Here is a 23,810-nt window from a genome sequence, read left to right as displayed (position 1 = left end):
CACATCCTGGCTCCCAGGTCAGCGGGCCTCACGGAGGACGGGAGAGGGGTCAGGACTTCGGCCCCATACGCTGTGTCTGGGGGACTTCTAGGAAGGCAGCTGTATCTTTTTCCTTGGCAGCCCCAGCAGCAAACACCTGTCCGGGAAACTGGACCGGGGGAGCCCAGTCTCCTCCCCTTGTCCCTTCACCTCAAGACGGCACAGCTCCTGTCGCAGGGAATCTGTCACCCCTGCCCCCGCCGGCTGTCAGCCTCTCCTCACCTCTTGCACTGAAGTGTCCTCGCAGAAAGGATTTGACGTCCTTTCTGTCTTCCGGGTTGGACCCCCACGGGGATCCGTAACATAACTCACCAGGGGCCTGAATGTCAGGAAGTAAACGTCCTTCAAGAAGACGAGACCTCACCTGTGCCGGAGCCAGAGGAAGAGACTCCAGGTGCCCCACAGGCCGATGCTGGTGGACAGCCTCGTGGCCAGATGGGGGTGGGGGGTTCCGGCAAAGACGCGGATCTAAGAAAATGTCAGATGGAAACACGAGCAATCATAACCTAACAAAAACCTCACACAGATGAGGAATCATCAGTGGGCTTACTCGTGGACCTGAAAAGGGCCAAGGGAAGCATCCGTGTTAGGAAAACAGGTCAACAGAAATTACTGCCCCTGAATCTGTGCAAGAGAAACTAGAGAGTGAGAAGCAGGGCATCCTGGACCGCGGGACACTATGCAAGAGGCGGCCCAACCTGAACTGGAATCCCAAGGGGAAGAGAGGGCGAAAACAGAAATGAGTGCCAACTTCCCCAAAATAACGAAAGACATCAAACTGCACATCAAGAGGCTCAAAGAGAATCAAACGGTGAAAATAAATTAGAAAGAGCATATATTGACCCGTCATCTCCAAACAGCCAAGAAAAATAAAATAAAATTTTGATGGCAGCCGAAGAGACACATTACACACAGAAGAACCAAGATGAGGATTTCAGCGGACTTCCTCTCGGAAGCCACAGGGGCCAGGAGACGATAAAGCAACATCTGTAAATAAAGAACATATTTTCTGGAAATAAAAATATCCCCAAAAAAGTAAAAGCTAGGGCTACATTGCCATGAGACCTCTAAGACAAGAGAGGGCAAAGGCAGTTCTTCAGACAGACAGAACACATAAACCAGGCAGGGACGGGGATCGACACAAAGAAATGGAGACTCCTGCAAATGGTTAAAGTCAAAGCAGATATAAAATCCAATTTTCTCTTATTTTCAATTGCTATAAAAGATAATTGACTATAGAAAGCAAAAATCATAACAACATCGCGTGGGCTTTTACCATGTCTAAAAATAAAGGACACTAATAAAACGAACAGGAAGAGAGAGAAATTGGAAATTTACCGTTGCAAGGTTTTCATGCCGCATGTTAGGTCATGAAATACTGCTTGTAAATTAGATTGTGATAGAGGTCCATACTGAAAACCCTAGGGCAGCTACCACCGTGATTTTTTAAAAGTATAAATAATAACCTAACACTCAAGATAAAATACAACTATAAACAATATTCCATTAACTGAAAAGTAGGCAAGGTGGGGGCACACACATAAAAAAAAAGAACAAACAACACACAACTGAAACGATGGTACATTTTAACCCAAATATATATAAAATTACATAATTTTATGACATATAAATCGTCTAAACACCCAATTAAAAACCAAAGATTGCTGGGGCACCTGGGTGGCTCAGTCGATAAAGCATCTGACCCTTGATTTCAGCTCAGGTCATGATCTCACAGTTCGTGAGTCAGAGCCCCTCATGGGGTTCCATGCTGACAGTGCAGAGCTGGCTTGGGATTCTTTCTCTCCCTTTCTCTCTGCCCCCCCCCACCCCCGCTCATGCTCATGCTCTCTCTCTCTCTCTCTCTCAAAATAAATAAATAAACGTTAAAAAAACGATTATTGTAGTGGATATAAAAGCAATACCCAGTCATATGCTATCTATAGAAAATATACTATAAATATAAATACATTAACTACTTAAAAAAAAAGGATGGGGAAAACATAGGTAACTATACCAGGCAAACAGTAACAAAAGAATAGAAGTAACTCTATTAAGATGAGAACAAAATAAGCCATAATATGGTGGGAGGAGAGGTATTATATGTTTGTGAAGGGGCCAATCCACCTACCATACATAGCAATCCTAAATGTGTTTGCATTTAATAAAAGGACTTCAAAAACATATAAAGCAAAAACTTGCAGAACCAAAAGGAGAAACAGAAAAATCCAAAATTATATTTGGGGAGGTCAACACTCCCCTCTTAGTTACGAAAGGAACAGAAAATCACTCAGAATTTAGAATATTTGGAGAACACTATCAACTGAGTAAACTAACTGACAGCTACAGGGCACTCCACTCAACAAAAGCAATAATACAATATTCCTTTTAAAATGTAAGGAGCACAGGGGCGCCTGGGTGGCTCAGTGGGTTAAGCTGACTTTGGCTCAGGTCATGATCTCGCGGTTTGTGGGTTCGAGCCCCGCATCATGCTCTGTGCTGACAGCTCGGAGCCTGGAGCCTGCTTCGGATTCTGTGTCTCCCTCTCTCTGCTCCTCCCCCGCTCGCACTCTGTCTCTCTCTCAAAAATAAATAAAAATTAAAAAAAAATTTTTTTTAAGGTAAGGAGCATTTAGCAAGACAGACTTTATTCTGGAACATAAAAAATACTCAAACATATAAACAAATTGACTTCCTACGACGTCTGATCTCTGACCAAATTGGGATTAAACTAGAAATCAGTATCAGAAAGGTATCTGTGTTTCACTCTTATGTGGATCCTGAGAAACTTAACAGAAGACCATGGGGGAGGGGAAGGGGGAAAAAAAAAGTTACAGAGAGGGAGGGAGCCAAACCATAAGAGACTCTTAAAAACTGAGAATAAACTGAGGGTTGATGCAGCGTGGGGCGGGGGGGGAGGTGATGGGCATTGAGGAGGGCACCTGCTGGGATGGGCACTGGGTGTTGTATGGAAACCAAGTTGACAATAAATTTCATATAAGAAAAAAAAAGGTATTCATGAAATCCTCAAATATTTCAGACATAAACAACAAATATCTAAATAACACATGGGTCAAAAGGAAATCCCAAGAGAAATCAGGAGAAATAATTGTAAATTACATGAAAATAAAGTTTGAGGGACAGAGCTTAAACAGTACTTGGAGGAAAATGTATAGCATTAGGTGCTTTTATCAGAAAAAGATGAAATGTCTCAGAAAATGATCTAAGCCTCCCTGTGAAGATATTAGATTTTAAAAAAGAAGAAAAGTATTGGGGTGCCTGGGTGGCTCAGTTAGTTGAGCGACCAACTTCCTCTCAGGTCACGATCTCATGGTTTATGAGTTCAAGCCCACCATCAGGCTCTGTGCCGACACCTCGGAGCCTGGAGCTGCTTCGGATTCTGTGTCTCCCTCTCTCTCTGCCCCTCCCCTGCTCATGCTCTGTCTCTGTCTCAGAAATATATAAACATTATAAAACTTTTTTTTTAAAAAAAAGAAGAAAAGTATTAAAACCAAAGCCACAAAATGAAATAATAAAAATAAGACTAGAAATCAATAAAAATGGGGAAAAAAGAAAAACAAATGACAAGTGAAAGCAGGCTCTTTAAAAAGACACATAAAATTCATAAACCTCTATCCAGACTGACCAAGAACAGAGAAAAGAAACAAACCGCTAAGTGCAGGAATGAAATAGAGGACATCACTACAGATCTCACAGTTAGGAAAAGGCAGATAAAGCAATATTATGAACATTATTCCCATAAATATGATAATTTAGATACAATGGACCAACTCATGAAAAAAACATATACTACCAAAACCCACTCCATATAAAACAGGTAATGTGAATAGTCCTAAAACCATTAAATGATGTAAATAGTCCTAAAACATTTTAAATTTGCAACGTAAAAGCTTCGGAAAGAAAAAACCTCCAGACCCAGGCAGTTTCACCAGACGACTTAAACTGGACATTTTAAGAAGCACTACATTGAATGCATAGAGTCTTGCCCAGAAAACAGAACAGGAGGGAACATTCCATGTCTCATTCTACAACACCAGGATGACTCTGACACAAAAACTAGTCAAAGACATTTTTTAAAAAAACTGTAAAAAAAGAGCTTAGACACAAAAACCCTCAATATTAGAAAATCCAAGACAGCAACACATAAAAAGAATTATACCACGACTAAGTTGGGTTGGTGCAAGGAATACAGGTGATTCAATATCTGAACATCAACGTAATCTACACTATCAACAAAAACCACAGGACAATGGAACGGACACAATAGAAGGGTCAGACAAAGTTCAAACTCCATTTATGATAAAACCTTTCAACACACAAGAAACAGAGCAAAACTTCTTCATCTTCATACAAATCATCCACATGAAACCTCCAACATCACGGTTAAAGGCGTGCTATTGGGAACGGGGCAAGGATGGGAGCTATTCCCACTCTTACTCCACATTATCCTGGAGGTTGTGCAGAGGGAACAGGGCGGGGTGGGGGGAGTCCTACAGATGGAAAACGGGGCCGTAAAACCATATTCACAAATGGCATGGCTGACCATGCAAAATATTCCCAAGAGTCTACCAGAAAACAAAACCAAAAATAAATGAGTTTGGGACACAAGATCAATATACGAAAATCAATATACAAAATCAATATACAAAATTAGGTGTTCCTATATAATTGCAATAAAGACCATAAATTCAAATCTTAAAAAAGAATAAATACCATTCACAACAGCTCCCCAAGAACATGGAACACTCCGGCATAAATCTAAAAGTCATGTACAGCATCTGTATGCTGAAAATGATAGCACAGTGACGAGAAAAACCACAGAAAACCTAAATACACCATCAGATGTACCATGCTCATGGATCAGAGGGCAGGTTGTTAAGGTGGGAGTTCTCATTATTACAAAGGTGTATCTTCTGCTTAGTCGATGCAATCCTAATTAAAATCCCAGCAGTTTCTTTCTTTTTTTTTTTAAAGAAATTGACAAGTTAGTTCCAAAATGTAAACTGCAGATCAAAGAAACTAAAACATCCAAAGCGTTTTTAACAAAGAACAGAATTGGAGGATTCACATTGCCTGATTTCATGACTCAGTATAAAGAACAGCCATGGAGATCGGGGGTGGGGGGGGGTCTCGGTGAAGGAACAGACGTGTGGGTCAGGGGAACAAAACCAACAGTCCGGAACATGCCTACCACATAAGGTCGAAGGTCTTCACAAAAAAAACAGAAAGCTGATTTAAGAGAGAAATAAGTCTTTACAACGTATTATGCCAGAACAACTGGGCATCTGCATGCAAAAAAAAACTAAAAGTTGACCCAAAATGGATCATGGACCTCAGTGTACAACCCAAAACTATTACATTTCCAGGAGAACATGCTTTGTGACCTTTCATTTGGCAAATATTTCTAAGATAGGAAAAGAAAAGCAATTCCATAAAAGACAAAGGGAACTCGGACCTCATCAAAATAAAGAAATCCACTCTGCCAAAGGCCGGTTACCAGGAAGAAATGACACATCGCAGACCAAGGAGAAACGATGTTCAAATCACGTATGTGGTAAGAGACACATATCCAGGCGACACAAATAATTCTCCGAACGGAGCCAGACAGCCCACATTAGTTGCCTGTTTTTTTTTTAATTTTTTTTTTTAACGCTTAACTCATTTTTTGAGAGACAGAGACAGCATGCGCAGGGGAGGGGCAGAGAGAAAGAGAGAGACACAGAATCCGAAGCAGGCTCCAGGCTCTGAGCTGTCAGCACAGAGACTCATATGAGGCTTGAACCCACAAACCGTGAGATCATGACCTGAGCCGAAGTCGGAGCTCAACCGACGGAGCCACCCAGGCGCCCCTAGTTTCCTGTTTTAAAACAGCAAAGGATTTGAAGATACTTTACCAAAGAAGATACACAGATGGCAAAAAAGCCACTAAAAACCATTCAACATCATTAGCAATCAGGGAAATTACGGGATATCATTACACATGTATTAGAAGAGCTGAAGTAAAATTACAGCGTGAAAATATCAAGTGTTGGCAAGGGTGTGGAGCAGCCGGAAGGTGACACGTCCCCGTTACAGACGCCAACCGTTAACCACGTTGCGAAAACAGCTTGAGAGTTTCTTAGTCTGTGAGCCACACACTCAGCACATTGCCCAGCCGTCTTATCCTCAAGCGTGTACCCACAAGGCAGTGGACACGGACATTCACACCAACACTTGCCCACAAATACCTGTAGCGGATTTATTCACGCTGGCCAAAACTACCAGCAAATTGGGCGTCTTTCGTCTGGCAAACGGAAAAACAAACTCTGGTCTGCCATACGGTAGGACGCTCCTCGCTAAGGGAAACAGGTGAACTCCCAACACATCCGACCACCGGGAACAAGATCGAATGCGTTGTGCTAAGTGAAAGGAGCCCAACTCAAAAGGCTACACAGCGTGTGACACCATTTATAGAACATTCTAGAAAAAGGAACAACTACAGAGCAGCGGCTGCCAGAGGATGAGGGCGGGAGGAGGTACCAGCCGGGGAGAGCACAAGACTCTTGGGGGTGATGGAAATGCTCTCTGCATCCTGACGGTTACAAGACGATCTGCATTTGCCAAAATTCACAGACCTGTGCCGTAAAAAGGTGACCTGTACTCCATGCAAATTTACCTTTATTAACGGGACACACACAACCCCCCAAAAATATCCTCTCACGGGATTCTAATGTGCAGCCAGGGTTCAGAATCACTGCTTTACCTCTCGTCCACAAAAACAGATGCCTTCCTTTGATGGCTTTGCCTCACGGCTCTCAGCCTTGACTTCCCACCAGAATCACTTGGGGGGCCCTTCAAAACCACCAGTGCCCTGATCCCAGGCTATTCTGATGTCCTCGGTCCACGGCGTGGCTTGGGCCGCGGGATGCTGAACCACTGGACGGCTGATTCCTCCCGAAATCCCTACGAGAAACCTTTTAAAACTATGTACCCCCTTCGCACATATAAAAAATGATCCGTATTGTTTCTTATCAGCGTTCCAACAGTTGCTAAGGATAAAGTTTCTAGTGTGTTGTAAATCTTGACATTTAAGATTAAACCGTTATATCACTCTCTTAAATATCTCCACCGGGATATAAATAACAGAATGCCCTGACACCCACCACCATCCATTTATAAAATCCATGAAGAGCTCTCCATTAACAACCAGAAATGTGCCATTGTTCCCTTTTCTCCCGAACTCCTATTTCCGTTCTATTGCCTCACAGAATTTTATCCTAATGTAACGTACTGTACTCTTGAAAATAATGTATCCATTATCCCACTGTACCTTTTTACAACAAAAAACCTATGTGGATACACACAGAACTTAAACTTTTTTTGGTCTCTTCTCACTGTAAGAGTCTCAGTACTCAAAAAGGTCTTCAAGTTGGCATTATTACAATTATGACTGGGGCACAAAACAGCATAAATGTCTCCCATTTCCATACATAACTTTTTTTAACAAAAAGCAATTCTCCTCCTGTAAATGCACCTCTTAATGCGCTATATGGGGTGGGAGTATTCTGCTGTCTTGACCAAAGGAATTGTCTCACTGTACTCGCGGGACAGTGGAGGTTTTAATGCCTGTAAGAAATGAATTACAGTTAAGATCGTAGATGGAGGAGAGCCTTTCTATCTTAGTCAAAGCTGTGTGTGTGTGTGTGTGTGTGTGTGTGTGTGTGAGAGAGAGAGAGAGAGAGAGAGAGAGAGAGAGAGAGAGGAGAGGTGTAGACAGACAGACACAGAAGATAACAGGCCTAACTGTAAATTTGGAGAGATCAAGTTAAAGAGTGAATACTACACCTGAAGCTAGGGAAACCTTGTGTGTCAACTACAGTAAAAAAAAAAAAAAAAAAAAAAAAAAAAAAAAGATGACATTTAAGAGCAAATGCACGGGGCACCTGGGTGGCTCAGTCGGTTGAGCGTCCCACACTGGCTCAGGTCATGAACTCACAGTTTGTGAGTTTGAGCCCCACATCAGGCTCTGTGCCGACAGCACAGAGCCCACTTTGGATTCTCTGCCCCCTCTCTGTCTGCCCCTCTCTTGCGTGCACTCTCTCAATAAAATAAAAAAATAAACATAAACGAGCGAATGCACGCAGAAGTTAAGGATCTGTGAACTCGTAACCTTTCAAACACCCCCAATGAACTCCTCCCAGAAGGTCTCTGCCTTAGGCTCCCCCCATGCATACATCCTATTTCAAGGACACACTGCTCCAAACAAACAGCGTAAATGAAAGGGAGGACTGACACCACCCGAGCTGCTCGTGCCCCCACCGCCAGGGCCCGGGGACATCACATCCAACACACGTGGGCTGTCTGTATTTCGTTTCCCCGCTTTTGGCGGACACGGAGGACAGAGAAGTCGTGCTCTGTCCTACGAAACAGCACTTCCAGCCCCGGACAATGGTGACAGGCGTGGGCCCCACAGCCACTGCGAACGTAGCTGGAGCCACCTGTCACCACGCGGAAACATCCATCAAGGGGAGCAGAAAAACCCACATCTTTATGAAGATCTCCTGATTTCAAAATACTGACGAGACATTCGTTGTGGCAGCCACATGAGACGTGCCTGCGGACCACAGTCTCGACCTGACTCCCGTCCACCCAGAGCCACACCCCGGACATAAGGTACACAAGGCAAGAGAGGGCTTTTTCTTTTCTGTCTGGTAAAGACATGACACACCCTGTTTCTCTGTTCTACGTCCTTCAGATTCACGAGGCCTGTGTTTACATTTAAATTGCACAAGAATACGGGGCGCCTGGGTGGCTAGGTCGGTGGGGCGTCCGACTTCAGCTCAGGTCACAATCTCACAGTTCGTGAGTTCGAGCCCCACGTCAGGCTCTGTGCGGACAGCTCGGAGCCTGGAGCCTGCTCCCAATTCTCTGTGTCTCTCTCTCTCTGACCCTCCCCCCTTCATGCTCTGTCTCTCTCTGCCTCATAAATAAACAAACATTAAATTGTACAAGAATAGTGATAATGCCCCCTTCCTATCAAAAATCTCTTTACCTCAACCAAAACAATTCCAGGAAAATTACTGCAGAATAGTGAAAATGAGACATTTGGCCCCGACCCACCCTACAAGCCGTTTTCCTTTCCAAAGCCTAAATAGTAAGCTATCTAGAATTCAGAACACCTTGGAAACTGTGTCACTACAGGAGAAACCCGAGCCCCTGCCGTCAGGGCCAAACTCCGCACAGAAATCAAGAAGAACGCACCCTTGGTGACGCATTGCGACCAGACGCCCAGAACTCGCTAAGCTCCACGCGAGTGGCCGCACCCCTAAACCGCCGTTCCCTTCCCAACACGCCGCTGCTCCCTGAAAACGCAAATGATACCGTCTGAGTGGGTCTCTCTCCCTTCCAAGAGAACTCCCCGGGCTTTCGGGGACCTCACGTTTCAAAATATTGAATGCTTGTGAAACAAGCAATTGCGTGTTTTGATGCCTGCTTTTAACAGCACATAATGCAAATATTTAATCACAGCAGTAATTCCTATTGTGCATAGTTTTTACATCTAATTAAGGACTCTGAAAAATTACAACCATTGGAAACAAGAGCCTTCATCACATTTACACACTGGAAGGGAGAGAGAGTCACTTCTCTGGGAGGGGACAGTTCTGTACGGAGAGCTGTCACCTGAGCAGGAACCCAAAATTCCCCGTAAGGTTAAATATTGGAGACCGTGTGAACGTTTTCATTTTAGGTTTAAAACTACAAAGACCGTACGTGTGGAATATCGCTCTTAGGGTGAACATCCAGCACCCACGATCCTTTCTGAGTAACGGCATTCCAAATTATACATATCATGCTCTCCCCATTCTCATACCAGCTGATTTGGGTGGATTCCCACTCCTGGCTCTGCCTAAGGAGGCTCATGGAGCAATGTGGCCTCTCCAGAGCAGGTCCAGAACTTTGATGGAACTGTGAAAGGAAATGTTCTTTCTTTTTAGCAAATTTTGGGTAAGAAGATTTAATTCTGAGCTGGGAAGCATCCTGCCTAAATGAGGGGCAGTGTCTCTAAGAACAGAAGCAATACAGTTAAAGAGGAGCAGAGAGGCTCTAGGGCCTTGTGGCATCACACACGCACCTGGATCAAGCCTTGCCTGATGCCAGATTACCCGCAGAACTTCCCTTACAGGAAGCAGCATGTTTCCTTCTCCCTTCCGGCAGAGACTGTGAGTACTCACCACGCGTAGGGACACGTGCTGCTCTACATTTTCCAGCCCCCCGCCCCCCGCGGTCAGAGGGAGGCCTCGCTTCTAAGTAAGTGCCGGTCAGTGGGAGGTGCGCATTAAGTAGTGAAGCCAGTTCCGAATCTGGACGTTAAAAGCATCCCACGTGATCCTCTGGCCCTCTCTTCCCCTCCCGTGATGCCTTCAGAGGCCGTGTGCTCCAAGCGGCATAACAAGAAGGTGGAGGCAGGTCAACTAGGCTCTAAGTGAACAGGAAGTAACCCTTTCTCAAATTAACCCACCAAGACGCGGGCATTTGCTTACCCCTGTACCGTAGCTGGCCTATCCTCACTCCTGTACCCCCCAGGCAACCCGAAAGCTTTGTTTCATGCCTGCAACACAAACGTGTCCAATTACTGATCAGTACAAAGTGCCACCTTAAGTAAATCTCAGGTAGAACATTTCTGTTCAACCCGCAGGTTCTGGGAGACTGTCCTATGCCTTGTTTTACATTCCAGAAGGGGGTCGTCCCAGCCCAAGACCTGCTCTGATTTCTGCCTTTACAGCACCTGTTAAATGTTGACTGGGAACAGTAACCTAGAGAGAGGCCCTTGGGATGATAAAACGGAACCGGCCCTCTTGAGGGTCTCCTGCTCAAAGAAACACAAGGACTACGTTCAAATCCTAGAAGGCAGAGGGATTGCCTAGAAAACCCAGAATCAAATCAGCTATGGACTGAGCATTTCTTTCCCAACGCCATGATAAGGAATGTCAGAAACACACAGGAAGACTTCTTGCTTCCTTCTTTTTTTTTTTTTTGTTAATGTTTCTTTGTTTTGGGGGAGAGAGAGAGACAGAGACAGAGACGGAGACAGAATGTGAGTGGGGAAGGGGCAGAGAGAGAGGGAGACACAGAATCCGAAGCAGGCTCCAGGCTCCGAGCTGCCAGCACAGAGCCCAACACGGGGCTCGAACTCACAGACCATGAGATCACGACCTGAGCTGAAGTCGGACGGTCAAGGGACTGAGCCCCCCAGGCGCCCCTCTTGCCTCCGTCCTATCGCCCTCTTGGGAAGAGAAAACTAACAAGGGTGAGATACTCCAACATGACTCTCTCAGCAACATCAATAGTGTCAAAAATCAACTTTAACACAGCGCGAGTTTCTCTGGATTCCAAAGATCGGAACATTTATCACCAATTCCAGATCCCTTCAGAGTTGCCTTCTTGAGTCCTGTTAACCAGCCCAGCAGAAACCTCCTGGAACCAGGGTTCAGGGCTGGCTCAGGTACTGGGGGCCCCGGGGAAGCAGCAACATCCAGTCCCCGGGGCCCCCAGGTGTCGGGAGGAGGGCACTGGTGAAGGCGGGCTCTGGGCCAGAATGGGAGCAGACTGTGGCTAGGGGTCTCCCCACCCCCCACCCCCACTGGTCCTTCAGCAAACTGGGCCCCCAGGGCGCCCTGCGGGTCTACACACACAACCCAGCAAGCCCCCCTCCACCGGACAGAGCCTGCGGCCAGCAGCTAAGAATCCTGGCCAACACAGAGCGAGCGGAGTCCGCAGGAAAGAGATTCCAAAGGGTTATTCGGGGGACACCAAGGACGCATCCTTCCTCTCACCACATAATCAGAGAGCGTATCCATCCCTGTACCGATCACACTACTTTACCAGAGACGGTTATGACTGTGTCCCACACTTCCCTGCATCAAGTCGACGGCAGAACTGACTTCATACTCCTTTCTGCCTCCTGAGAACCTAGCTCACCGATAGGTAAACAACAGCCCTCAGTGCCCAGGACCGGTGGCATTCCTTGCCGGAGATAAAAAGTCAGAACTGGGTAGATCACAGCCTGAACTTGAATATTCTCTGCTGTGTGTGGGCAGTGGGGCTCTCTCAAATGCCATCAAAGTCACAGAACCGTGAAATTCCAGATTCACTTATGTAATGGTGATTCCCAAACAGCATGTCCTAGAGGGGACCTCATCTTCCCGGCCAACAAAATAGCATCCTAACCGCCTTTTCCCTTCCTTTCCTTTCCTTTCCTTTCCCCTCTCCTTCTTTCTTTAAATCCAAGTTAGTTAACATACAGTCTAATAATGGTTTCAGAAACAGAATCTAGTGATTCATCGCTTACATGTGACACCCAGGGCTCATCCCAGCAAGTGTCCTCAGTGCCCATCCCCCATCTAGCTCATCCCCTCACTCACCTCCCCTCCAGCAACCCTTAGTTTGGTCTCTGTATTTAAGAGTCTCTTATGGTTGGTCTCCCTCTCGGTTTTGTATTATTTTTCCTTCCCTTCCCTTATGTCCATCTGTTGAGTTTCTCAAATTCCACGGAGGAGTGAAGTCCTATGATATCTGTCTTTCTCTGACTAATTTCGCTTAGCATAATACCCTCTAGTTCCATCCACGTTATTGCAAATGGCAAGGTTTCATTCTTTTTCATCGCCGAGTAGTATTCCACTGTGTGCTTGTGCGTGTGTGTGTGTGTGTGTGTGTGTGTGTGTGTGTATCTACCCATTCGTCAGTTGATGGACATTTGGGCTCTTTCCAGTTGGGCTGTTGTTGACAGTGCTGCTATAAATATCAGGGTGCACATGCCCCTTTACATCTGTATTTTTCTATCCTTTGCATAAATACCTAGTAGGGCAATTGCTGGGTCGTAGGGTAGTTCTATTTTTAATTTCTTGAGGAACCTCCACACTGTTTTCCAGAGTGGCTGCACCAGTTTGCATTCCCACCAACGATGCAAAAGAGATCCTCTCTCTCGGCATCCTCGCCAACATCTCTTGTTGCCTGAGTTGTCTTAAACACATTTTCTTAACACATTTGCCTTGTCCCTCCTCCCCTGAAACCACCATCGCTCTATCTCCAAGTCACCTGCTGACTAATGACCAAGGAGGCTCCGGGTCGCAGCCCTCTTCACAAAGCGTGCCCGCGGAATGCTTGCCGTAAGCAAGTCTGGACCTTCCTCTCTGGCCACAGACTGTGTCACCTCAGCCACTGCAACCCCACAGCCTCCAGGCGCCGAAGCACCTCGGGGCACCGGACCACACTGTGGGGAAAACAGAGCTTGGGGCACTGGGAGCCACATCCGCAAAGAGCGGTGGCTTCCACGTGATGCATTTACAACGGTTTCCAGGGACACTCGAGGCACTCGGCAAAGTTCATGGGTACCACACACATGGACACGTGCCGTCACCAAGGGCATCACGGTTCCACGAAACCAATGCTCTCAGGTGCGAGGGAGACACCTGTGCAAAACCTGTGCGACAAGGGACAGACGGCCCTTCTGGAAACAGGAATTCTACCCATACTACGTGGCCAGGGACTAAACTGCCATAAATCTACCCAAAAAAGGAACTCAAAGCAAAAATTATGCACGAGGATAATTTTTTCCTTAGAACAGTGGAAAACAAGAAATTCTGGAAATGTCCAGCAAGAGCTAAAACCTTTAAGCCATGATGCATATGTTATAAGTATGTTCGCAGTAGGTTTTTATTTATTTTTTTAACGTTTATTTATTTTTGAGAGAGACATAAACAGAGCCCAAGCAGGGGAGGGGCAGAGAGAGAGGGAAACACAGAATCCCAAGCAGGCTCCAGGCTCTGAGCCGTCAGCACAGAGCCCGACGCAGGGCTCGAACTCAAGAACCGTGAGATCACGACCTGAGCCGAAGTCGGACGCTTCACCGACTGAGCCCCCCAGGTGCCCCAAGTTCACGGTACGTGTTTAAGACATGGAAATATTTACGTGAACATAGAGCTCAAAAGAGTCCAGAACGCAAACTACGTGTAGCATCCACAGTATGAACACAATGATTCAAAGAACCCACGGAAAACAACTAGGATGAGACACATCACAACGGGAAACGGCCGTCCTTGGGCAAGGAGACTGTGTTTACCTCTCTGTCCTCTCAAAATTAGCTTGAAGTAGCTGCCATGGAAGAAGCAGGTGAGGAAGCAGACAGGAGGAGGCGAGGACACAGGCAGGAAACGAGATAAAGCCAAGGAGAAAGCTGATGTAAGAGACGTGTCACTTGCTTACAAAGAGCAAACGTGGCTCAGAAGAGCCCGAGGAGTTGGAGCAAAGAGAGACACTTAGAAACTCACTTACAAAATTTGTGGTGTCCACAGGATAAAGTGCAAACCATTTCTCAGGATAAACACAGCTTTTTTTTTTCCCACCCCCTCCCTCACCGCCCCCCCCGCCGAAGTACTAAGACCTAGCAAGCATTTCTCAGGAAAGGCACTGAGGAAAGGGATCGTGTTCTAATAGCCAAAGTCCTTGCACCACCGCTCTACTCGGCCACCCACAGTGACACAATCCTCACGGGCACCCCGAGCCCCTCCCACGCGTTGCAGCTCGGGGTGGGGGGGGCACATTGTGTGGCCCTGGGGTCAGTGTGCCACACGCATCCCGCCCGCCCCATTTGCTAGACGGTTCCCACGTCGGGACGAGCCGGGACGGAGCACGTGCCCGTCTGCAGCCAGAGCCAGCGTCTGTGTGCCCGAGACAGTAACGCTCACCTGGGAAAGGCTGGCTGGGGACCCCAGGACGCCACCCCACAGACTGTGCTCAAGGCGGACCCCCAGCCATCTGCCACCATGGAGCGGCCAGACACCCCGCGCCCGGTGCGGCCCGTGTCTGCTCTTCACCGTGTCCCCAGGGGCACCAGCCACACGGCCACCCTCAGTCCCCAACCTCAGAGAGCCAGAAATGCCCGTTTCTTCCTCCTGATGGCAGGGACCCCGTGTCCGTCTGGAGTCCTCGTTTCACCCAGAGGCCAAACAAAGTCTCCGTCAACACCCCCCTAGTTCCAGGGACGGGGGTCTAGGTTCCGGAAGCCCAGCAAACCAGAAGGGTTCATTCCCACCACAGCCTTCGCCGTGTGTCCAAATGGCATCTGGTCCCCTGCGGGCAGTCCCTGCAGACCACGGCTGGACCTCCACGGTCTTTGTTTCTTTTTCACTTCTTTTACTGTTTACTTCGTTTGAGAGAAAAACAGAGTGTGAGCGGGGGAGGGGCAGAGAGAGGGAGACACAGAATCCGAAGCAGATTCCAGGCTCTGAGCTGTCAGCACAGAGCCTGACGCGGGGCTCAAACCCACCAACCGTGAGATCACGACCTGAGCCCACGTCGGACGGACGTTCAACCAACTGAACCACCCAGGTGCCCCTGCACCCCCATGGTCTTGACCTCAGGGCCTCCTGAGGTCGCCCGTGCCCTCCCATCCCCCAGCCACGTCCGCACCACACCCAGCCGGGCAAGGAAACGTTCTGTGACTCGCAGCACCTCTAGGGAGCCCCCTGCCTGCTCACCGCGCAGAAATGTTTCCCCTCTGCCCCTCGCCCCCGACGTTCAGGGCACGCGGCCCCCACCTGTGACTCCCCAGTGCACCTGGGAGGACCCCGTGTGGCCTCCGTCACCGACAGCACATGGCGATTCGGGGCGTCTCAGCTCAGCGCTACCCTCTCCTCCCTTGGAGCCAAACGTCAGGCCCTTGGTCGCGCGCTTTCTGCCGCAGCGAGACGCGGCGGCCTCCACGTGTCCCCTGCCTGAAGAGAGGGGTCCGGGGCGACCGGGAAGGGGGCCAGGCGGGGGAATCTGCAACATGGACCCACAGCCTCTCACTGCCCCACGGGCTAAGCGAGGGGGTGTCCAACACCTCGCACCCCGACCAGCTACGTGCTCACTTCAGCGCCCCGCCTGCCCGGACGGCTTTCCCGACGAGACGCCAGCCTGAGGACGGTCATCTTGCCTACGTCGTGAACCTGCCCGGCGATTTCCCCCACCGACGTGCGATCTCGCGGTTTCTCACGCCAACAGGAGAACGGCAAGTCCCCAAGAGCTAAAAACACGGTGAGACCGCCCGTCTTCTCAAACCCGGATCTGACGCTCTATCGAGACGCTTCACTTCAGGCAGAGAAGGCAGGACGTCCGTGCCCTCTCTGCTCTTTCCCTCGGCCACTGTGGTGCCATCTGCTCTGACAACACGTGCTCGAGTCTCTTTCCCAACGCGTGTCGGGATTTTGTCTACCCTGAAGTTCACGGACCTGCCTCTTTGCGGATCGGTACACCGTTAAGTGGCAGGGTGTCTTGGGCGGTATTTCTGTGTCAAAGGAACCCTCAAAACCAGCGTCCCACAGCAGAAGTGGAGGAGACCGGCTGCGGGCTGTCGGGGGCCCCCCTCATTCCTTCCTAGAAGCAGGGTTTTCTTTAATGAATGACAAAAGCAATGCAGGTGTGTTCTGAGCCCTTGGTCTCACATCGGCACAAGCCCGCAGTGGGTCCCCACGATCCCCACCACCTCCCTGCTGCCGGCCTCCCCTCGAGACTCACTGCTCAGTCGGGCTTGGGGTGTGGCATCCAAGCCAACCTCACCGATTCACCCGTTCATGGGACACACCGTCCCCCTCTCGAAAGCAAATCGATACGTGTCTGTCTGCCTTCCTCCTACATGCTTCTGCCTCTTCCTTTACCTCCTCTCTAAAGAGCTGCCCCCCACGCCGTCCTGCAGGTCCCTCCCCCCCCACACCTGGGGCCTAAGGGTGCTGGTGACGTCAGTGATGTGAGTCAGAGTGTCACTTAACCCTTTGCGACAGTCTGGGAATTAAAGATCTACATTGGTAGGGATTTTTTTTTTAATTTTTTTTTTAATGTTTATTTATCTTTGAGACAGAGAGAGACAGAGCATGAACAGGGGAGGGGCAGAGGGAGAGGGAGACACAGAATCTGAAACAGGCTCCAGTCTCTGAGCTGTCAGCACAGAGCCCGACGCGGGGCTCGAACTCACGGACCGCGAGATCATGAGCTGAGCCGAAGTTGGCTGCCCAACCAACGAAGCCACCCAGGCACCCCTATATTGGTAGGGATTAAGAGATTAAGAGGTACCAACTACCAGTTATCAAGCAAATAATTCGCGGAGAAGAAAACCACAGCCTAAGGAAATCCAGGGGATACGGCTGGAGCGACGTCCTCCCATGGCGCCAGGCGGTGACCGCTGAGTCACACGCACGATGGTCGATTCTTCGTGTCGCATACGCGACCCCACCCGGACACAGTACCCCCGCTCCGCCTCAACAGCGACCGCTAGGACATAAAATAAATAATACAACTACCGAAGGCATGTTTAAAAATCTACATTTCAGCCCCTGTTTGGTACCATTTCCCATCGCTGCTGGAAAATTTCAGGCCGAGGAGATTACAGACGAGGACGTCCTTTCACCCACTTGTTCAACGCGGGTTTGAACTTACATGGGCACCGTTTTCAAGAACGACAGTACTGTCCTGGAAATAGACCGCATCATGGTTCCCTTGATAACGTTCTCCTGGCTCTAGCTCCCTTTGTCGTAAGAACGCGGTAAGAAGTTCACAGAACACGGAAACCCACGCTCATCGACTGTGTCCGTGGTCCGTAAGGCTTCCGGTCAACGGCAAGCTACTGCTGGCAGCCAGATTTTGGGGAGTCAGAGTCCTAAGTGGAGCTTCTACTGCGTAGGGGGGAGGTCGGCGACCCCGTCCCTTGTGCTGTTCAAGGGCTAGATGTGTGGAGCACCAGCCACACTAGGCTCTGAGCTACAAGTCGAACGAGGGCCTCTCTGTACTCAACGGTCAGCGAGTCTGGAAGCACGAAAGAAGGGACTGGTTTTCAGGTGTTATAAACAACCACGAGCGGCCAAGCGCATGGGCTGATCAGAATCCAGACCCTGCCCGTTTCTGCTTGTGAGATCTCGTCTGAGCCTCACTTTCTGCATCTGTGAAATGGAGTTAATAACAAACCCCAACCAGTCAGGTTTATCTGAAAAGTCCCCCCAGAAATCATTGTCCTGAATCACTCAGCACAGCGGCCGTACAATAATTACTCCCAAAACTAGCCATCGCTATTATTGACCAAAATATTTCCTATGGCACTTTGAATTACTGAAGGAAAAAAACAGACAGACAAACAAACAGATACGCGATTAAATTATCTTACCCTCAGGCAAAGTGCCTTTCGGGGGTATTCCACAGTCTTGAGCATACTTGAACACTGATTGTATCTTTGCAAGGTCCAAAGAACCATACCACGTACTGGAGAGAAATCAAAGCTACGTAGAAAAATACACAGTGTGGCCCCTAGAGGAACTTAAAGTTTGGGACAGGAGAATCTAGGTATAGAATGTAACCCCCAGAAAAGGTTGAAAACGGACACGCAAAAGGTATCTGTGTCCAAATCCCTTGCACGCCTGTGTGTCACCTTACGGGGGGCGGGCAGAGGGGTCTTTGCGGATGCGATTGAACAGGATGGGAGATGATGTGGATTGTTCTGGTTGGTTCCCCTGCAAGTGCGTGCTTCTACAGGGAGGCGGGGAGACTTTACACACAGACACAGAGAGGAGAGGCTGAGAACGGAGCGGAGAGGCGGGTAGCACCAGCCAGGAAGACTGCAGTGAAGCTGCTGGTGGCAAGGTCTGCGGGCAGGCGGCCACCAGAAGCTGGAGGAGGCAAGACACGATCTCCCTTGGAGCCTTCGGCTGACAGCTTGATTTCAGCCCTGCGATATTAAGTTTGGACACCTAGCCTCCAAAACTGCGAGAGAATAAATTTCTGTTTTTTAAGTCCCCACGTCTGTGGTAATTTGTGAGTGGAAGGATGGATGGAGGGAGGGATGGATGGAAGGGGGGGAGGGAGGGAGGAAGGAAGGAAGGGAGGGAGGAAGGGAGGGAGGGAGGGAGGGAGGGAAGAAGGGAGGAAGGGAGAAAGGAAGGAAGGGAGGGAGGGAGGGAGGGAAGAAGGGAGGAAGGGAGGAAGGAAGGAAGGAAGGAAGGGAGGGAGGAAGGGAGAAAGGAAGGAAGGGAGGGAGGGAGGGAAGAAGGGAGGAAGGGAGGAAGAGAGGGAGAGAGGGAGGGAGGGAGGGAGGGAGGGAAGAAGGGAGGAAGGGAGGAAGGAAGGAAGGAAGGGAGGAAGGGAGAAAGGAAGGAAGGGAGGGAGGGAGGGAAGAAGGGAGGAAGGGAGGAAGAGAGGGAGAGAGGGAGGGAGGGAGGGAGGGAGGGAAGAAGGGAGGAAGGGAGGAAGGAAGGAAGGGAGGGAGAGAGGGAGGGAGGGAGGAGGGAGGGGGGAAAAAGGATGGCTAGATGGATAGCCTGACGAACAGAAAGACAGATGAATGGGTAACGACCGGTTCAATGAACGGAGGAGTGGCTTCAATGGACAGATGACACAGAAACATAGGGTAGTAGAAGCTTCTGCAGTAGGGTATTTTTGGAGCTTTTGTTTTGTTTTTCATTTTTTTCTTGGCTACCGAAATGGAACCAATTAAACAGATCCTCATACTCGGAATTCTACCTTTCTTTGCGTGTAAGTATTTGTTATAAAACCGTATCTGTTGTTTAACTTTTCTAATTCGGAGGAAATGAAAGTTAATGATTCCCCTGTTCCCCAGTCCTTTAACATTGACGTGTAAGCAGCAGAGTCCCCCCACGTCTCGGCCTCTCACACAGGCACCGGCCAGCTCCCTCCTGGATAGTTCTGCCTCCCCGCCAAGCCCGGACAAGGGGCGGCTGTAAACCAGAGCTGTTTCCGGTCCAAGGCTGTACCGGATTTCTCCTGACACTCCCTCCACGGAGGCGGGGGTTCTCCCCCCTCCGACACCCCTCTCTGGTCCTGAGACGGGACCTGCATCCCTGCAGTGGCTCCTCTCCCAGCCCCCGGGGTCGCCGAGGGTCCGCTTCTCACTGCCACGTACAGGAGAACCCACCCTGGAGGCTGCAGGTGCGGGTCACGACAAGCAACCTCGATGCGGTGACCTTCCTGTGTTCGTGGAAACGTGCCCGCTCCCCGCCCACCTCCCGTGTTCTCATTCCTTTGTCTTGTCAGCCCCCACTTTCCATATCGTTGCCCCCCCCCACCCCGGAAATGAACAGCAGCGTATAAAAACACAGTCCTGGTTCACGTCAAGTTCCCAACAGGACTAGACCTACATGTAAGACACAAGCTCTCTGGCAACTGGACAGAAGACCATTCTCCAGGGAAGTCTGGGACCAGAGGACAACGTGGCCAGTCACTTACTGACCTCATGATATCATCTCTAGGTCCCCAGGATAGAAGCACAAACAGCCGAGGGCCTGGGTGGCTCAGCTGGTTGAGCGTCTGACTTTGGCTCGGGTCATGACCTCACTTTTCGTGGGTTCGAGCCCCGCGTCGGGCTCTGTGCTGACAGCTAGGAGTCTGGAGCCTGCTTCGGATTCTGTGTCTCCCTCTCTCTCTGCCCCTCCTCCACTCACACTCTGTCTCTGTCTCTCTGTCTCTCTCTCTCTCTCTCTCTCAAAAATAAACACTAAAAAAAAAAGTTTTTTAAAGGAGTACAAACAACGAAGCTTTATTTTTACTTGCTTTTCAATCTATGGAAGAGTGGGTTTGCTCTGTGACCAATCCCCGCCTGCTCACGAATTACGTGAGGTTCTAGGACATCAGCCTGGAATTAAAATCTGCATTTCTGTTCATTCAAGGATTCATATTTGGAAAGAATGAGAGCGATACAGTAAAAGCAACAACACGCTGAAGCAGATATTCAATATTTGGAAGTCATCTCCGTTTTTTCATCGGCCCCAGACCCACCGGGCACTTTGGGTTACGCGCACGTGTCCGTGCGTGTGCAGACCTACATTCGCTTCCAATTAAAATCCTTCAAAACAGAGTCCATATTCGATGTCAAGCTGGTCTAAAACTTTCAGGTGGTCAAAGATTCTCAGGGGAGAAATGCAATGTGCACACGCGAGCCAGAACGAGCCATCCCTGCATTTAGAAATCACATCTGCATCAGGAAATTTTATATAACATGATGGCATGGCGGGGGGGGGGGGGGGGGGGTCACACTTTTTCCCGTTCTTCGGTATATTGGGAAAAATCACCGAATAACCGACCTCGGGCTCAGCACTGTGCTTGCCGCTGTAGGAAAATCCACACAGCACTGACTCACTTCTGAACAGTTTGGCTGAGTTAAGGTCTCTAAATTCAACACACAAAATATGCCACACGCTGGGCTGATGGCATCATTTCACACGCTGAGACTCCCCACCCCCCCCCACCCCCACCTCGCACAGGCCCTTGTTTTAAGGACATTTTTCAGGGTTTCCACTTGAAAAAGTTGAATGGCATCGGGGAAAATACAGTCTTCTCCAACACTGCCCAATCTCATAAAGAAATCAGTAACGGAGCTACGTACATACCCGAGGAAACGTGAGAGTTAAGTCATATTTACCCAGCTATTCTGGACCTTTCTTAACAACATAAAAACAGAGAAGCCTCTTCCTTTCAGAAAATCAAGTGACAACCAATAAAGAAATATGCCTCACAGCCATATGCAAGACCGCTGCTGCTGCTGCTGTGAATTGGGTGTTTTTTTTTTTTTTTTCTTTAACCTCGCGTCTGCCTGGGTTGGATTCACTGAATTCATCAACCTTGTCTTTGGTTCCGCGTGCACACCATAAATCCCGGAGGCCCTGGTCCTCGGGACTGCTCTAACTCCTAATTAGGAGCCGTGAACCCGCTCCAACAGCACTTGAAAAGACGGCGAGCGGGGTGGGCGACCCTCCCCTCCCCAGACCACAGCGAGCGAACGGTCCTCGTCGGGCCTCAGGTCCCGGCCTTCCTCACCTCCGCGATTCTGCAAGAGCTCGCAGAGATTTCCTGTCATCAAAAGGCTCTGTGCATGACAAGTGGCTTTGAAGTTTCGGAGCTCTCCTCTCGAAAATCTTTTCAGAAAAAAAATCTGTCGACGGGGATTGGGGGGCACCCACTGAAGCCTGGTACGAATCTCCACTTTCCTCCTAACATGATTCCCTGCAGGAGGCAGGCGCTGGGAGGGAACCGCTCACAAAACCGAGAGTCCGGATCGATAAGAAGAAAGAATTGCTGGTACTTTCCACCGTCTCCTGCGTGAACCACGTAACTCCTCCTTCAAGGAATCAGCGCCCTGAGCCTCCAAGGCGGCTGCTGGATGCGGGTCTGGGTGCTGACTGCAGGGGAAGGGGGCACACGGGGCAGGGGGTCGGTGCCTGCACTCAAGCTCCGGGTCGGGGCCCTGCTGACAAGTTGCGGTCAGAACTCCGCGGCGAGGCCGTGCGGACGCTGGCGCGGCCCCGCGGCCCCGGAGGGCGGGAGCCTCGACCCCGCAGGACACCCCTCCCCGAGGTCCTGGGGGCAGTGGGGTCACTCCGGGGCCCCGTTTTCGGCAGCCTGCCAGGCACTGAATGCATTCCCGTACACAGGAGGGCTCTGGAATGCTTTCCTCACAGGTCGGCGCCGGCAGGGAACGCGCCAGGTGCACGCTCCGGGGCCCTTCCAGGTCATTCCAAGCCCCCTCCCCCGGCAGGGCCCGCCTCCCCTCCCCTCTGCGGCTTCTCCGCGGCCCCCTCCCCCGACGCAGGGCTATTTTTCCCGGCGTCCGTCGCCAGTCTCCCCGCGGACCTCGCGGCCAAGTCCCCCCGGGAGGGACCTGCAACACGCGCACACGACACCCACGCCCTCCGTCCCGGCCACCCCAGCCACGCGCGCTCCCGCACCCTCACTCGCGGCAAAGTTAGTCCCGGGCCGGAGGCGGCGGCGGCGCTCACCTTTGGAGAGCAGGGCGGCCAGGCTGATGAGCACGGGGGACCAGCGGTGCCACGGCGTCCCCATCTCAGAAGGGCACATCCCGGAGACCCGAGCGCGGCTCCTCGGCTCCCGGCGCCGTCCGGGCGCGGACCAGCGGCCGCCGGGCCCGGGTTGGCCCCGGGGGTGGAGAGGGGGGGGGGAGCGCGGCTAGGGGCGCGAGCAGCCGCGGGGCCCTGCGCCCTCCGCCCGCCAGCCCATGGCCGGCCGGGCGACGACCGCGCGCGGCTCCGGACTGGCTCCCCCGAGGCCGGCGCGCGCCGCAAACCCCACCCCTCGCCCCCGCCGGGCGCCTCGCTCGGGTCCGCGCGGGGTCGGGCCTCCCGCTCGGCGGGCGAGGGGGGCCGCCTCGGGAGCGCGGGAGCCGGCTAGCGCGCGCGGGCGGCGGGGCGGCGGGGCTGCGGCGGCGGCGGCGGCGGCGCGGGGGCCCCCAGGGGGCTGGCCGGGCGCGCGGGGGGGCGCGGGGCGCGCGGGCGCACGGTCCCCATGCCGCCCGCGCCTGAAGTTTGGCGGCGCCGCCCCCGCGCGCCCGGCTCCGGCCCCCGCCCGCGGCCCCGGCGCGCGAAGCGCACGGCCGGCTCGGGAGACGCGGCCCCGGCGCGCGGAGGAGCGGCCGCCGGCTCGGGGACCCGCGCGGTGGCCCCGCTCGGCCGACACCGCAGCCGGCGAGGAGCCGAGCGCCGCCGAGCCCTGCGCGCCTGGGAGGTTGGGGGGTGGGGGGTGGGCTTCGCCTTCCGAATTTGTCTGTTTTTGAAAAGCCCCACCCTTTCGGAGTGACAGCCGTGAGCCCCAATCCGCGAAGTAGGGCCCACCTCTTCCCCCCCCCCCCAACCCCGGGGCCGCCCGCTCGCCCCGCCCTCGCCGTCCCCCCTCCTCCCCGCGGGTGCGGCTGGGAGGGGCTGCCGGAGGCGGCTGGAAACCTCGCC

General features: G+C 51.0%; 1 protein-coding gene across 3 annotated transcripts in view; it reads right to left on the bottom strand.

Moving 5' to 3' along the window:
• TMEM132D (transmembrane protein 132D) overlaps nucleotides 1–23,146 on the bottom strand; it is a 564,604-nt gene extending 541,458 nt beyond the window's left edge. For 2 of the 3 annotated variants that reach the window (XM_045459606.1, XM_045459608.1), the window contains exon 1: nucleotides 22,848–23,146. In XM_045459606.1, the coding sequence (XP_045315562.1) occupies nucleotides 22,848–22,926 (79 nt within the window). In that variant the 5' untranslated portion in view covers nucleotides 22,927–23,146. The remainder of the gene's footprint in view (nucleotides 1–22,847) is intronic. The other variant, XM_045459605.1, reaches the window with a different exon arrangement.
• Nucleotides 23,147–23,810: the final 664 nt, after the last annotated feature.

The sequence above is a fragment of the Leopardus geoffroyi genome, chromosome D3 (genome assembly GCF_018350155.1).
Source record: "Leopardus geoffroyi isolate Oge1 chromosome D3, O.geoffroyi_Oge1_pat1.0, whole genome shotgun sequence".
Taxonomy (NCBI): domain Eukaryota; kingdom Metazoa; phylum Chordata; class Mammalia; order Carnivora; family Felidae; genus Leopardus; species Leopardus geoffroyi.
Note: the sequence above shows the minus strand (reverse complement) of the source record. Positions and strands in the feature narration are given on the sequence as shown.